This window comes from Borostomias antarcticus (genome assembly GCF_949987555.1).
Source record: "Borostomias antarcticus genome assembly, chromosome: 19".
Lineage (NCBI taxonomy): Eukaryota > Metazoa > Chordata > Actinopteri > Stomiiformes > Stomiidae > Borostomias > Borostomias antarcticus.
The window spans coordinates 12,954,850-12,969,849 of NC_140252.1; the positions used below are offsets into that span (position 1 = coordinate 12,954,850).

Sequence of the window (15,000 nt, forward strand, 5' to 3'; positions counted from 1 at the left end):
AGGCGCGTAAGCGTTTTCAACTAGCTTTCTTCAAAAGGAGTGACAAGCGCCGTTTTGGCCAGCGAGGCAGTTCTGTAATGTATATATGATTCACAGGCCTAGAGCCGAACCCAAGAATGTCTCGACTTCAGCCTCATATTTTTAATGTTTTTTCATTTCTATTTATTTATTTATTATTTTTAATTATGTTTAATATGATGCTCTCAGGGCTGGTTTCTGAAGGGCTCTCTGGTTTATAATGATAAGCAGTGTTTCTGCTCCATGACAAGAAAGCTAATACTACAGTACACTACAACGCTAACACACAGTGTGTTTCATCTTAGTACAACACTAACACACATTCTACTTTATCGAGACTTAATTTCCTCTACAACCCTGTTGCCCAATATCCTCCCTGTCTGCCTGGGGTCATGACCCCTGGTCTGATAGAGCATGTGTTCCTTTCCTGCAGGTCCGTTCTGGTCAGACGGAGTCCTACTGCACGAGGGAGAGACTGACTCCACCACAGGGACCAGGAGGAATGTGGAGGACAACACACACGTACATGTACACGCACAGGCACACGCACACACACACACACACAGATAGATAGACAGACACACACACACATACGGTATGCATACGCACGTGCACACACACACACAAACACAGACAGACAGACAGACAGACAGACAGACACACACTCACACACACACAGACAGACATACTCACACTCACACACACACACTCTCACACACACACACACACACACACACACACACAGACAGACAGACACACACACAAACACACACACACACACACACACATGCTCAGAGGAGGCAACAGACTGCTTCAGGACTAAGAGCTTTCAGTCTAAAGCTCTGCTAATGACAGCCAGATGCTGTCTAATACCAAGAGAACCAAGGCACAAACACACACACACACACATACACACACAGACACACATGCACACACACAAAGCAGAGCAGACGGTCTGTGTCTGGAGGGAACCTCCACACAGAGAAATGCAGAAAGTAGGGGACAGGCCACATGATCAGACTGGACCAATCACAACTGGACCTTAGCAAAGTCAAGTCGTCTGTGTTTGTGAAGGAAAGTTATGTTGTTATTGTTGTTGTGCCTGTGTCTGTGCATGCGTGCGTCCGTTTGTGCGTGTTTGCATGGGTGTGTGTGTGTGTGTGTGTGTGTGTGTGTGTGTGTGCGTTTGTGCATGCATGTGTGAGTGTGTGTGTGCATGTGCATGCGTGTCTGTGTGTGTTTGTTTGTGTGTGTGTATGTGTTTGTGTGTGTGTGTGTGCGTGTGTGTGTTTGCATGTTTGTCTGTGTGTGTGTGTGTGTGTGTGTGTGTGTGTGTGTGTGTGTGTCTTACCTCTATTATGATGTCAGGCTGGGAGGTGACTCTGACCCTTTGCTGTCTGTCCGGCTCCGTCATGTAGGACACACTGTACACCAGGCTGCCTCCGTACCATCCCAGCTACACACACACACACACACACACACACACACACAAACACACACACACACACACACACACAAGATAACATTAACACCATGTACCATTTGAGCAGAGAGGGGCAGATGACAGCTACTGTAACTATAGCTGTGTGTCAATAGGGAGCTTCTTCCAGAGGAGAGTTAGACATGCAGGCAACATTCAGAGTTCGACAGTAGGTGATACAGGGAACATAGAGACTTCTACGTGATACAGGGAACATAGAGACTTCTACGTGATACAGAGGACATAGAGAGTTCTACGTGATACAGAGGACATAGAGAGTTCTAGGTGATACAGGGAACATTCAGGGTTCTACAGAATGTGATATAGGGAACGTAGATACTGTAGTTCTAGGTGATACATGGAACATAGAGAGTTCTAGGTGATACAGGGAACATAGAGAGTTCTAGAGTGATACAGGGAACATAGAGAGTTCTACGTGATACAGGGAACATAGAGTTCTAGGTGATACAGGGAACATAGAGAGTTCTAGGTGATACAGGGAACATTCAGGGTTCTACAGAATGTGATATAGGGAACATAGATACTGTAGTTCTAGGTGATACAGGGAACATAGAGAGTTCTAGGTGATACAGGGAACATAGAGAGTTCTAGAGTGATGCAGGTGTAGCTGAGCTACACATGGGACTACTTTATGACTGGGAGGAGAGACAGCGCAGAAAGTGTCCATTAAACACACACAGCATCCTGTCCCTGTTCTGCTGTGTGTGTGGGTGTGTGTGTGTGGGGTGTGTGTGTGTGTGTGTGTGTGTGTGTGTGTGTGTGTGTGTGTGTGTGATAGTCTTTAAGCGCCACTGAGGTATGAAACGATCTTGAGCCGCCCACAAATCTGCCGCTCGGCCGGGGATCTAGGAGCCGGAGGTAATGATGGTTAAGAGACACGCTTTATAGGGGCTACCACACACACACAGACACACACTCACACACTCACACACACACACACACACTCACACACAGGCATAATACTGAGGATGCATCACTGGTCACTCTAATCAGCCTCTAACAGATATCCCTACATCAAACTATTCATGCGTACACACACACACACACACACACACACACACACACACACACACACACACAAACTATATATATGCGGATAGAGACTGTTGGACTCTGTATTACAACCTATTTCCTGGATTCACTGCACTGACCCATTCATTCATTCATTCACTAATCCACTGATGTTAGCCGCGAGGGAGAGAGGGGATCGGACGTTAAGATTTGCGGCGTTCTACGAATGTAGGTCGTCGCCACAGCGTGGCTCAGCAGCGGTGTGATCTAGGACGGGGGGAGGGTCAGGGTTAGGGGACGGCCCAAACGCTGAGTCCACCCCCACAGGTCCCTCTGACGCCATGACGGGGGACCTCCTAAATCAGACCGCCCCAGAACGGGACACAGGGAACCTTTTGTTTTGGACCAATGGCGCGTGCGTGCGTCCCACGTCACATATGGAGGACCTGACGGGGTTGGTGTGAAAGCCATCCGGGGCGGCCGGGGACACGTCGTTAACTCACCTGGCTCTCTGTGTAGACTCCTGCCCTCTGGATGACACTACACAACACAGCACTACGACTCCTCCCTATAACACCAAACACGCTGTAACACCGTCATGTGTGTTCTAATCAAACAACAGCGCGTCACACGGCCCCTCGGAGACAGCTGAGGAGGTAGGAAGAAGAACGGATAGTAGAACAGAGAGAGAGATAGTAAGGAGAGGAAATGAGAGGAGAGGAGAGGAAAGGAGAGGATTTGAGAGATGAGAGGGGAGGAGAGGAGAGGAGAGGGGGAGAGGACAGGAGAGGAGAGAACAGGGAGGGGCCGAGAACAGGAAGGAGAGGAGAGGAGGAGTGTGTGTGATGGAGGTCTGGAGAGGGTTAGTCGGTCAGTGAGGAGATCTAAGAAAGCATCTTTCAGGAAATGAATTCCAGACCGTTGGCTGGGCTTCTTAAAACAAGCCTCGCGCCGTGACACTGCACGCACGCGCACACACACACACATACGCACACACACACATCTGGGGTGTTCCCCTCGTAGGCCGTCTGGTTGTTTGTCCAGAGACCACCCATCAGGCATCTAAACAGAGCTCTCCTTCTCCTTCTCCTTCACCTCCTCCTCCACTTCTCCTTCACCTCCTCCTCCACTTCTCCTTCACCTCCTCCTCCACTTCTCCTCCACCTCCTCCTCCACTTCTCCTTCACCTCCTCCTCCACTTCTCTTTCACCTCCTCCTCCACTTCTCCTCCACTTCTCCTCTACCTCCTCCTCCACTTCTCCTTCACCTCCTCCTCCACTTCTCTTTCACCTCCTCCTCCACTTCTCCTCTACCTTCTCCTCCATTTCTCCGCCTCCTCTACCCCCTCCAGCCCCCCCCCCCCCCCCCACCTCCTCCAGTACCCCCACCCCCAGACCCTGGGAGGTTTAGCTGGGGATGCCAGGGCTTGGAGAGAGGAACAGTGGGTTGGGGTTGCTGGCAGTGCAGGATATGGGCACACACACACACACACACACACGCACACGCACACGCACACGCACACGCACACACACACACAGCCGCAGTCTTCTCTGCTGGAGGAGCTCCTCGTTTTGTTGATCCATCTGGATCTAATGCTAGTTTGGACTGCCTGACACACACACATACACACACACACACACACACACACACACACACACACACACACACACACACACACACACACCATATAGCTCTACAGTTAAGTAGGCCAAACAAATACCAGAGGAAGTATGAAATGTACAAAAACTGTTGATGATGTGAGTCAGATGTTTGGCATGAACACAGTATGTACTGAACACAGTATGTACTGAACACAGCGCCATGTCACCACCGAGCATCTGTTGGGAGCAGCTCTGTTCACACGCCAACCAGACGCTGTAGACCACAGCTCTGCAAACACTGTAGTGAGCCCCCTCCAGCTGTCTCTAGCTGACCCCCGCTATTCAGTCAGCCTGATAACCAGCTCTAGTTGACCACCTCTGGTCTAACTGGTAATCAGCTGTAGATAACTAAGCTGACAAGTTAACCGACTGGTAGCCATCACTGGTTAGCAGCCTTTAATTAATTAGTTAACTATCTCTATTAACCATCTCTAGTTAACCGTGCCTAATGTAAAGGATTTTTATCCTTATTTTAGTTAGATTGTCAATGAACACGCTGAGTGGTCGATCAAGCTGGTTTTAAACAAAGTACAATAGTTTATTCTATGTTACGATTCTGCAGAAGCGGACCCTCGCACCGGAAGTGATTCCAGGCAAGAGTGAAGCATGGGAGTAGGGTTCGGGGGTTTATATAGTGAAGGAGGAAGTGACAGTTTCAGGGGGAAGGCAGGGAAGTGATGTCACACAGGGAGGGATCTGTAGTTCTGACAGACTGATCTATGAGAACGAACTACAAGGTTTAGAATTACAGTCTAGGGGGAAAACAGAACACACTGTTGAGACTTGAAATTCATTCACAATTCCCCACTTTGTGGATTAAATATCCACAACTATAATAGAAATGAAAGAATCAACAATGTGAAATCAAATTATAAAATAGGCCTATCATAAAAATAATCCAACATCTTTGGCAAAACCTTATTCTACACATGTGGAAAGGAAGTAATCTATTTCTCCACCAGGTGGAGCATAATAAAGATTTAACAAACTCAAGTTATTTAACACACCAAGATCATTTTCTTCTCATATGCAATCACTTACCAAAACTCCTCACCTTAATTTGGCATAAGCAAGGTAAAAAGATACCATGATTATTAATCTAAGACATCATATATTCATGACTGAGTGGGAAAAACCCTATTTGTTTTAGAAGAAAACCCTTAAATTCAAATTAGAACCAACAGATTATGTATCAAAATATTCCAAATAGTCAATGTCAATGGCACAGACATCATCAAGATCTTGAATTGAATTAATAGTAAATTTAACTTTTTCTATCATTATTTAGGCAGCATAGGCATATCTGGAACAGCATTTAAACATACACTTAAGAATATTTAGAAAATAATAACGATGAAGAACATGCATACAATTGAAAACACACATATTTGAGAATATCCAGGACTTGCAAAAGCATTCCATTTAGGAACATTATCTAAGATCTGAATACCTTTATCGTTTGCTTCATGGAACTCAATGTAGCATTGGGATCTGAACTAACCTAACAGCAGATATAGCCAGTATTATCTCTAAGGGAAGTCTATTTTGTAGCACAATCTTTTCCATGTAATTTACTTCTGTAGCTAAGGCTGAAATTACTTGGTATTGTGCGATCATGTGTCATGCGTTCATGAGAGAAATAATATACTGAAACTAAATAGAAAATTCAAGACAGCTCTATGGTGTCTAGTTTGATTGCTGATGAATTCCCTGCATTTGAGTGTGATCAATCTTCTTAATCCTGGACATTACATGAGCAAGATAACATTCATATGACACTGTTGCAATTTAAAGTTGAATACGCTATTTCCCTATAGCTCAAAAATACACCATTTGGAATGGCTCTCTGAACCTTAATTCCACATCTCATAAATCTGCTTAAACACTAATTTGTTCTAATCTATGTGTTGTATCTGAAAATATTAATACATGCTGTGATGTATTGAAGAGGTCACTTCAAATTGTTTAACTCGCTTTTCAAGTTCAGCCCTGTGGATGCAATTCTGTTAGGCTTCATTTTGATACTTGGTTGATGTAGTTAGGTGCATAGCAGTTAAACACAGTTAAACACAGTCCCCTGAGAATAGTCTGGAACAGCTCTACAAAGATCAACTTTATAATTATGAATTTTCAATACTTCTATACCCACTCTAAACTAAACTCCAGTCACAGTTTCAACAGTATAACCTGGAAATCTCTGTTGCTTTCAAATCTTATATATATATATAGAATGTAGTATTTTCCATTCATCTTCGTCTCAACAGTCAAGTGGAGTGCAACATTCAGATAGGACAAACGCTTGTCCACGTTGCCATAACGATCCTGAGAAGGAGGTGACAGGCAAGGTCACTTCTTTCAATAGCTCCTCCTCAGAGGAAGCCACAGTGTGGTGGCCCATGATTGTGTTTTTGCTGAAGTGGCGCTCAGAGTTGTCATCCTGACAGCAATGAGGCGTTATTCTTTGTCTGATTCCTCATCTGAGACCAGAGAGTGAGCTTTCGCCCTGGTGGTGACACAGGATATTGCATCCTGGTTCTTGGAATTCTCAGGCCGGGTGGCCTCGTCCTGGTTTGGAACCAGCCTGCAGTGGCTGGCGTGTACCCGCAAAGTCCTCTCTGCTACGTCTGAGTTAGCAGCAGGAACTGGTACGGGCCCAGCCAACGGGCACTCTGGTTTCAGGTCTCTGCTCACAACCCATTGGCCTGGTTGGAAATGATGCAGGTCGGCTCTCTCAGGTCAGCAGACCTGTGAATCCACAGATGAGACACACACCATAGACAAAACAGGACCGGACCGCAGCTTTTAGCAGCGGAGTTAGCAGCCATACTGGACACAGGATCAGAGGTTTCAATAGGAGCTTGGCCTTTGCCACCATTTCTTCTTCAGCTCTGCATCTCGTTCTTTCAACTACTTTCTAATTTCCTTCAACTACAACCTCCTCACTACCTTCAATTCAACTTCCTCACTACCTTCTTCACTACTACTAGTCTGTTTCATTAGCAACAACCAGTTAACTTGATAACATCCTTTACTCCCCCTCTTTTTTGAAACATGATCTGGTCAGTGTGCTAATTTGAAAACATAATGAAAGCATGGAATATGCAGTATAGGTTATGCTAACTATGAAATGAGCATTCATTCAAAATCAGAGTGAGAGGAGAATATCTGAGAGGTTTGAGCGTGGCTTAATTGATCTCGTTCAATATGTTGAGTCATGTCTCTCTGCCTTCTGGAGGAGGAAGCAGAGTTAAGAACAGTGCATCTTTGAAATGCACGGTCAACAGTTCAGTCTTATTAAAGCAGCAGCCACGCTGTGTGTAGGTGCGATGTAAATTATGAATAGTCACAACATGCAGGACATGGATAAAATCGCTTGCGCAATGCTACTAGGTCTAAAACAGCGTCAGTGGTAGTTGCCACTGGTTTCAAGTAGGACCCAAGTCCTTTTAACAGAGTCAAGTCTTTTTAGTCAGAAATACTTAAACAGAGTGCATTAGTCATCGTCAAAACCAGTCGGGCTCGTCAGTCCATGTAATCTTGTCAAGTGGAGCTAGCTTTTGTCTAATGAGGGTTGTCTGCTAAATCAGGGATAGACTCTGCAGTAGTCTATTACCAAGCAGCCTTTGTTTATTTATCATTAGTAAGTGACCAAGGTAATTAACCTGCTCACGCACCAATTAGATTTAGGTCTTAGAAATTCTATGGCCATTTCCTAAAATAAAACAACATATTCGTATCATCAAACCATGAGTCCTTGTTTCTAACAAGAAATTGTTATTCAAAATAATCATTTAAAAAGGGGAGCGCCAACACATTATGTAAAACAGCGCCCTCTAATGGTGAAAACAAAAATTCCCTTAAATCAGGGTGAACAAATGGAAAAAAATGCATTACTCATACCAAAACAATAAATGAATAGTTTCATATGGGGTTCTCAAATCATGAACAAATATAATTTATCTAAACCGCTCTCAAAAGAACACTAGAGGTGTTATAAGTTGAGCTCAATTTCAATAACCACATTTCTGCATTTGAGGACAGAGGGTTATGAGCACTCTTAGGACGTGATGGTTCCTTGGGTCTGACAACCACTTGGTTACTATTCTTAAATTTAGCCTAGATCATATCTATCTCTTACCCACAGTCAGTTGGGCAACGTGGGGGTGAGGCGTTTGACCAGCGTCCCCACGAACCAAGTTGTCAGTCCATCTTAAATGGGAAGTCGGTTACCCCGGTTGTATCCAATTCTTGGGGCAGCCTCCATCTCTCGTCCCGTGCCTGTGTCTACTCTGTAAACAAACTGCAGATATAATTCGTGACACATTTGTTTTACCATGCAGCTGTCTCCGTGGGCCGTCAGACGCACAGACAAAGCTGCATGGGCAGTTTACATACAATAAAAGACAGACAAAATAAAAGACATTTCAATTTCTCACCACTCTTGTGGGTAACACCAATTCTTAGAAATTATGCGCCGGAGGCACATAAACATAACAAAATAAATCATAGACCGCAGTTTTGATAAATTGGAGTGATGTCTTTTCTTTTTTTTTTCAAGAATATGTATCTGAGCATATTAAGTTAACATGACAAATACAGTGAATTGAGGTTGAAGTTAGCATCATCTAACACAACTTTAAGTGGCAGTCATTTCAAATTATTAAAATACTTGCAGTTCCAACCGGTTTGGCATTTATCCGGTAGTCCAGGAACGTCAATTCTCTGTAAAACTCAAAACCAATGAATGTGCATCTGAAATCAGTAAAACATGAAATCTTAAACAAAACAAAATTCTCAAAATTGGGTCGTCAGACAATATGTATCAGACTAAGATATTGGCAAATATGACTTTTTTCACTTTGGAGTATTAACAGAAGACTTTTGAAATTTAGCATATAGTCTACATGTCCTCTGTAAATGTCCTTTGCGGTTGCAAAAATAACAGCGCTGATCAGATTTGTAAACCCTGCTGTTTTGTTGTGAATATCTCTGATTATCTCTATAGCCTCCATCTTGTTTTTTCTCTCCCATCGGTAGTTGCTTAGTGCGAGCGGTATTGTTGAAATACCTACACTGTGCAGCTCGTCTCACAGAGTCCCTTCTTATCTCAGCTTCACATTGTTCACTTAGCAGACGGATTATTGGCAAGCATAGTTTACCAAACTCATTAGCCAGATGTTCAAAAGAATCAGCAGAACCTGTACGGTCAGCTTGTGAGTTATAAGCAGAAACAAAGGGATGGGGCAGAGACACTGAAGGGTCAAAATGGTGACATTGGGTCACAGAGAGACCAATTTGAGACACAGCAGGAGGGCATAAAATAGGAGAAGCAATTTGTTGGTCAATGAAAGAGGAACCAGAGGGAGGTGTGGGGGCCGTTATTTCAGGCATCCCTATTTGGGGTAAGGGTGTTATCTGAGAGGTATCAGGCGTAGAGATAACATTTGGTAGGACAGGAACGGACGTGGCCTGAACCAACAAAACTCCTGTTTGGATAGGTGTCATAAGGAGGGGGCCAGTATTGGGGGGGGTTGGTTGAAATAGTTTACATCTGCTTAACAAGGGACATGACCTGAAACAACAAACCTCTTGTTTGGATAAGAGGTCAGAACAGGGACTTTCTGTCCCTTCACTATTCTCACACACACGCTTTGTTGTACAAAAAATAACTCCCATTTTAAAAGAAAATATTAGAACCAACAATGTAATTAAAAAGTTACAGAAAAAAAAACTAAACACGTTTAGTCAACCAAATTACTGCTGTGCTGAGAGATACTTGTTTGTTTTTTTATCCTGTTATATATTTTTTTCCCAAGATGGCAGTCATCAGAAGCCAAAATGGTCGACCCTCGAGAAGAGAAGAGGGAACAGGAAGTCTCTCTTTTTTTTTTTTTCACACAAGCAGCCACGCAGGAAGTTTAACCACGTGTGCACAGAGTTAGCTAATCACGTGGGCTAATCAACATGTGGATGAGGCAGCTAGCACATTGAATACAATAGAACAGAGAAGATAGCTAGTTTGTAGCTAGTTTGAGCAGAACAAAAACAGTAGCCTAGCTAGAACGCAGCTAGCACGAAAATCAATCACAAATGTACACAAACCAAAACCCAGCATAACCCCAAAACACCCAACATAACTATGGGTTTCAACAGTTAAACAGGACCTCAAATCCCAAAACAAAAACAGATCTACCTTGGCGTGGACTCAAACATACAATGGACCAAACATTGAAGAAGCCTCAGCTTCACATGAAACACAAAACGCAGCACAAACAGACATTTAAATGCAAAACCAAACCGTAGCATGTACAGAAGTTTAACACTAAACAAAAACCCAGGATCTGAAATCCCAAGACAAGACAAACAAAATGAAACAAAACAAGGCCTACACGACTCACTTAGCAAAAGCAAATCACCCGGGGTTTCCCAGTTCTCGAAGTGTAACAGCCACCTCCGTGTCATGCCCTTCACAACAGGAGTAAAAAAACAAAATAACGAGCCTTAGAACAACAAAGGCCCCGTCGAGTCGCGGCAACCCCACGCAACGCGGATCCCAAAACCAAAAATACAAAAGAGAAGGCTTTTCGAGAGTAATAACGCTGTGTAGTACTCCACTATTCAGTACTGGAAACGCTGAAACTGCGTCGCAAACAAAAACCTAACCCTGGTTAGATATATATAGGGCAGGGAGAACATTAGGCTTTTTAAGCGGGCAGGCGGTCAACAACCGGCTTTAAGAAATGCATGTACAACAACCTCAGAAATGCATGTACAACAACCAGGACACGTGTGCGCGACACCGGCTCGAATAAACACTATTGTCTAAGTTTTCACACAGCTGAACAAACAAAAGGACCACTCTTAACTAGGTTCAAAACAACGTACCAGACTCCAGCAAATTCCAGGCTGCCTCGGGTCTCGGGGGAAAACCGCACCAACTAGATGCGTCCCCGAGATTGAATTCCCCCCGTCCTTTGAGAAAAGGACGACACGCGTCCGTGAATGCAGCCCAAAACACACCGAAGTCCAGCAGTCGTTCCCTTTTAGAGCATTACCGTCGCCATATTGTAAAGGATTTTTATCCTTATTTTAGTTAGATTGTCAATGAACACGCTGAGTGGTCGATCAAGCTGGTTTTAAACAAAGTACAATAGTTTATTCTATGTTACGATTCTGCAGAAGCGGACCCTCGCACCGGAAGTGATTCCAGGCAAGAGTGAAGCATGGGAGTAGGGTTCGGGGGTTTATATAGTGAAGGAGGAAGTGACAGTTTCAGGGGGAAGGCAGGGAAGTGATGTCACACAGGGAGGGATCTGTAGTTCTGACAGACTGATCTATGAGAACGAACTACAAGGTTTAGAATTACAGTCTAGGGGGAAAACAGAACACACTGTTGAGACTTGAAATTCATTCACACTAATTAACCGTGTCTAGCTCAACTAGCTCTTTTAACCAGCTCTAGTTGACAATGTCTAGTTAAGCAGCTGTAGTTAGCCTGCTAACCTGATAAGCAGTCTCAGTCTGTCTGATGCAATTATTGTTAGTCGCTTTGGATAAAAGCGTCTGCTAAATGACTGTAATGTAATGTAATGTAATGTAATGTCTGGACATCCTCAGCTCTGCAGGCCTCTGGTCTAGGTGCCAGTGGCTTGGGACACTGGTTCAGCTACGACAGCAGGTGGCGCTGTCTCCAGATCCCCTTCCTGTAGACTCAGCCCATATGGACAACGCACTTGGGTACTATTTGAAATCCTTTGCTTCCTGAAATCCTTTCCTCAGCGATGCTTGGCTGACCATGCCAATGGCCTGTGGCAGAGCAGGGCAGCTGTGATTGGGTTGGAATCCAATGAACGGATTGGGCTCGTCCAAAAAGGGTGTGGAGCTATTGAGCCAATGGGTTAGTCCCGAAGTGCGTTGGATGTGTAAGTGCGATCAATCGATCTTTATTTTTTAATGCATTCGTTTCCTATCCTATTCCTGTTAACAATTCCAAGGTTTAGGGAAAAAGGAATGGGATCAAGCGCTCAAACCAGCAACCCTCTGGCTCTGGACCTCCGCAGGTCTCTCAGCGGGGGGGAGCCGTCCTCTAATTAGCGCACCAGTGTTTCCCATTGGTCCCTCTTGCGCTACGTGGGTGGGTCTTTCCGGAGCGCCCCGGGGCCATCCGGTGGGCTCTGCGTCTCCCATAGGCTAATTACAGGCTGAACAATAATACGATTATATATTATGAAGTAATTACACAAACTCAACAGGACGTGAGCGTCAGAGTGAGTAGGCACGCTTAACGATGGAGAGACGTGTTGCTAGTACAGTATAGTACAGTATGTCCAGTGGAGCCCAGCCTAGCAGCAGACCTGGAAGTACAGTAACTGGCTGAACACTGCCCTAGTGTGTGTGTGCGTGTGTGTGCTTGCGTGTGTGTATGCGCGTGCGTGCATATGCGTGTGTGTGTGTGTGTGCGCATACGTGCGTGAGTGTGCGTTTATGTGTGTGTGTGTGTGTGCTCTAGAAGAGGAGCTGAAGTGTGTACTCAGCCAGCACTGTTCAGAAGGCTCCATCCATCATCATAATAGTCTATTATCCCTGATAGGTCACAACTCACACGCTCCCGGTCACAACTCAGGAAAGAGGCAGCACCGTAATTGGTGCTATTCCTCCTCCTATCTCCTTTCCTCTCCTCTCCTCTTCTCCTCTCCTCTCCCCTCCTCTGCTCCTCTCTCCTGTCCTCTTCTCTCCTCTCCTCTCCTCTCCTCTCCTCTCCTCTCCTCTCCTCTCCTCTCCTCTCCTCTCCTCTCCTCTCCTCTCCTCTCCTCCCCCTGTCCAAACTCTCCCTCTCAGATATTAAAAACTGGTGAAAATCTGGCTAACAAACATTCATCACTGCTCAAAGGCGCCGTCCAATGAGCAGCGTCCGTTAACGCGGCAGTAAGCAGTGAAGCAGACCAAACGGTTTGTCTTCCTCGTTGGCGGCGGAGCTGACCCTCCCCCTCACTGTCCGTCCGTCTGACGCGACGAGACACGACACGGAGCACCGCACTGCCTCACTGTCTCTCCTGGTTACCGCTGGCCTCCCTGACTGCTGCACACACACACACACACACACACAAACACACGCACGCTCACACACTCACATACATACATACAGTGCACACACATGTACACACACACATACACCCACACGCACAAACACACACACAAACACACGCACGCTCACACACTCACATACCTACATACAGTGCAGACACATGTACACACACATACACCCACACGCACACACACAGACACACACACACACACACACACACACACCCTATCCCCGGACCTACATAAAGCTGGTAATGATGTGTTTTTAGTGGCGTTAGGAGAGTAGATTCTCACGCCTGAGGTCCCCTGCTGAAAACAAACACAGTGTTTCATGTTTCATGAAGCGAAGCATTGTGTTTCTCCACAGATGAACCTGGGGGAGAGCAGAGGGGGGGGGGGCTGAGACATGCAGACCCTCTGAGGGGGAAGAAAGGAGAAACCATATGTGTAAACACGCCAGAGACAGGGGCTGGGCTACACCGCGCCATTTCAAAAAGCGCAACGTCGGCAAACCCCTCCTGGCGCCGCGCGGCAGTTGTTGAAATTGTTTGATTGCGACCCGTGAACAAAGGTTCCCTCCCTTGTATGTGACCTAATACTACAGAGGCGCCGAGCCGCCGACAAGCTGAATTGATGGTATGCGCATTATTTAGTGCAAAAAAATCTCACTTTCTCACAGTGGCGCTGTCTTTTTGCCGTCGATTTCTAAAACGTCCTGAAGCAATGATTTGGGGCAGGTGCATGTGCAACAACATCAACTCTTTAGAACATAAGAGCAATTAGTCGCTGATCTTTTGACTCTCACATTACAGCAAACCTATTCGGCCCTATGACGCTAGGATTGCTCTATGAGTGCGCAGCGTAGTCTGCAACAGCAAAATCGTGGTGAAATCGCACATTGTATCCCTGGCTTAAACTGTTTATGCTCAATTTACCTTGTTCCCTAGGTAGTGTTTAAGTGTGTGCTGCATACTAAGCTTGTTCCCTAGGTAGTGTTATTACTGTGCACTTACCTTGTTCCCTAGGTAGTGTTTAAGTGTGTGTACTAACCTTGTTCAGTAGGCAGTGTTTAAGTGTGTGCCGCATACTAAGCTTGTTCCCTAGGTAGTGCTAAAGTGTGTGTACTAACCTTGTTCAGTAGGTACTGTTTAAGTGTGTACTGTGTACTAACCTTGTTCCCTAGGTAGTGTGCAGGTGCGTTCCAGTAGTACACTTCCCCCAGGTGTTTCCTGGTCTCTGAGTGGCTGACGCTGAGCTGGAGGGGCGTGTCTCTGCTGGATATAGGCCACACCCTCCCGGCGCCACCCTCACCCGTCAGGGACCAGCCTGCCAGCGACGTCTCCTGGACACACACACACACACACACACACACACACATTGCATATGTATTTATGTATGGTTAGCATATCTCAGGTCAGGTCCTTGACAGACTGTGATGTGGTGACTACAGCTACATTACCATCTGACACCCACTTCCTCAAACATCATCACACTATCACACTACACACACACACACACACACACACACACACCATTACACTACACACACATAAACACACACACCATCACACTACACACACACAAACACACACGTCATAACACTACACACACACAAACACACACACCATCACACTACACACACACAAACACACACATCATTACACTAACACACACACCATCACACTACACACACACAAAAACACACATCATTACACTAACACACAC

At 45.4% G+C, this 15,000-nt stretch overlaps 1 protein-coding gene across 1 annotated transcript in view; it reads right to left on the reverse strand.

Moving 5' to 3' along the window:
• Positions 1–15,000, reverse strand: part of LOC311321970 (laminin subunit alpha-2-like) — a gene marked incomplete at both ends in the record, with an annotated part of 84,953 nt that overhangs the window by 8,687 nt on the left and 61,266 nt on the right. The window contains 2 exons of the mRNA XM_084453983.1: positions 1,370–1,474; positions 14,447–14,617. Of these exons, the coding sequence (XP_084310109.1) occupies positions 1,370–1,474; positions 14,447–14,617 (276 nt within the window). The remainder of the gene's footprint in view (positions 1–1,369; positions 1,475–14,446; positions 14,618–15,000) is intronic.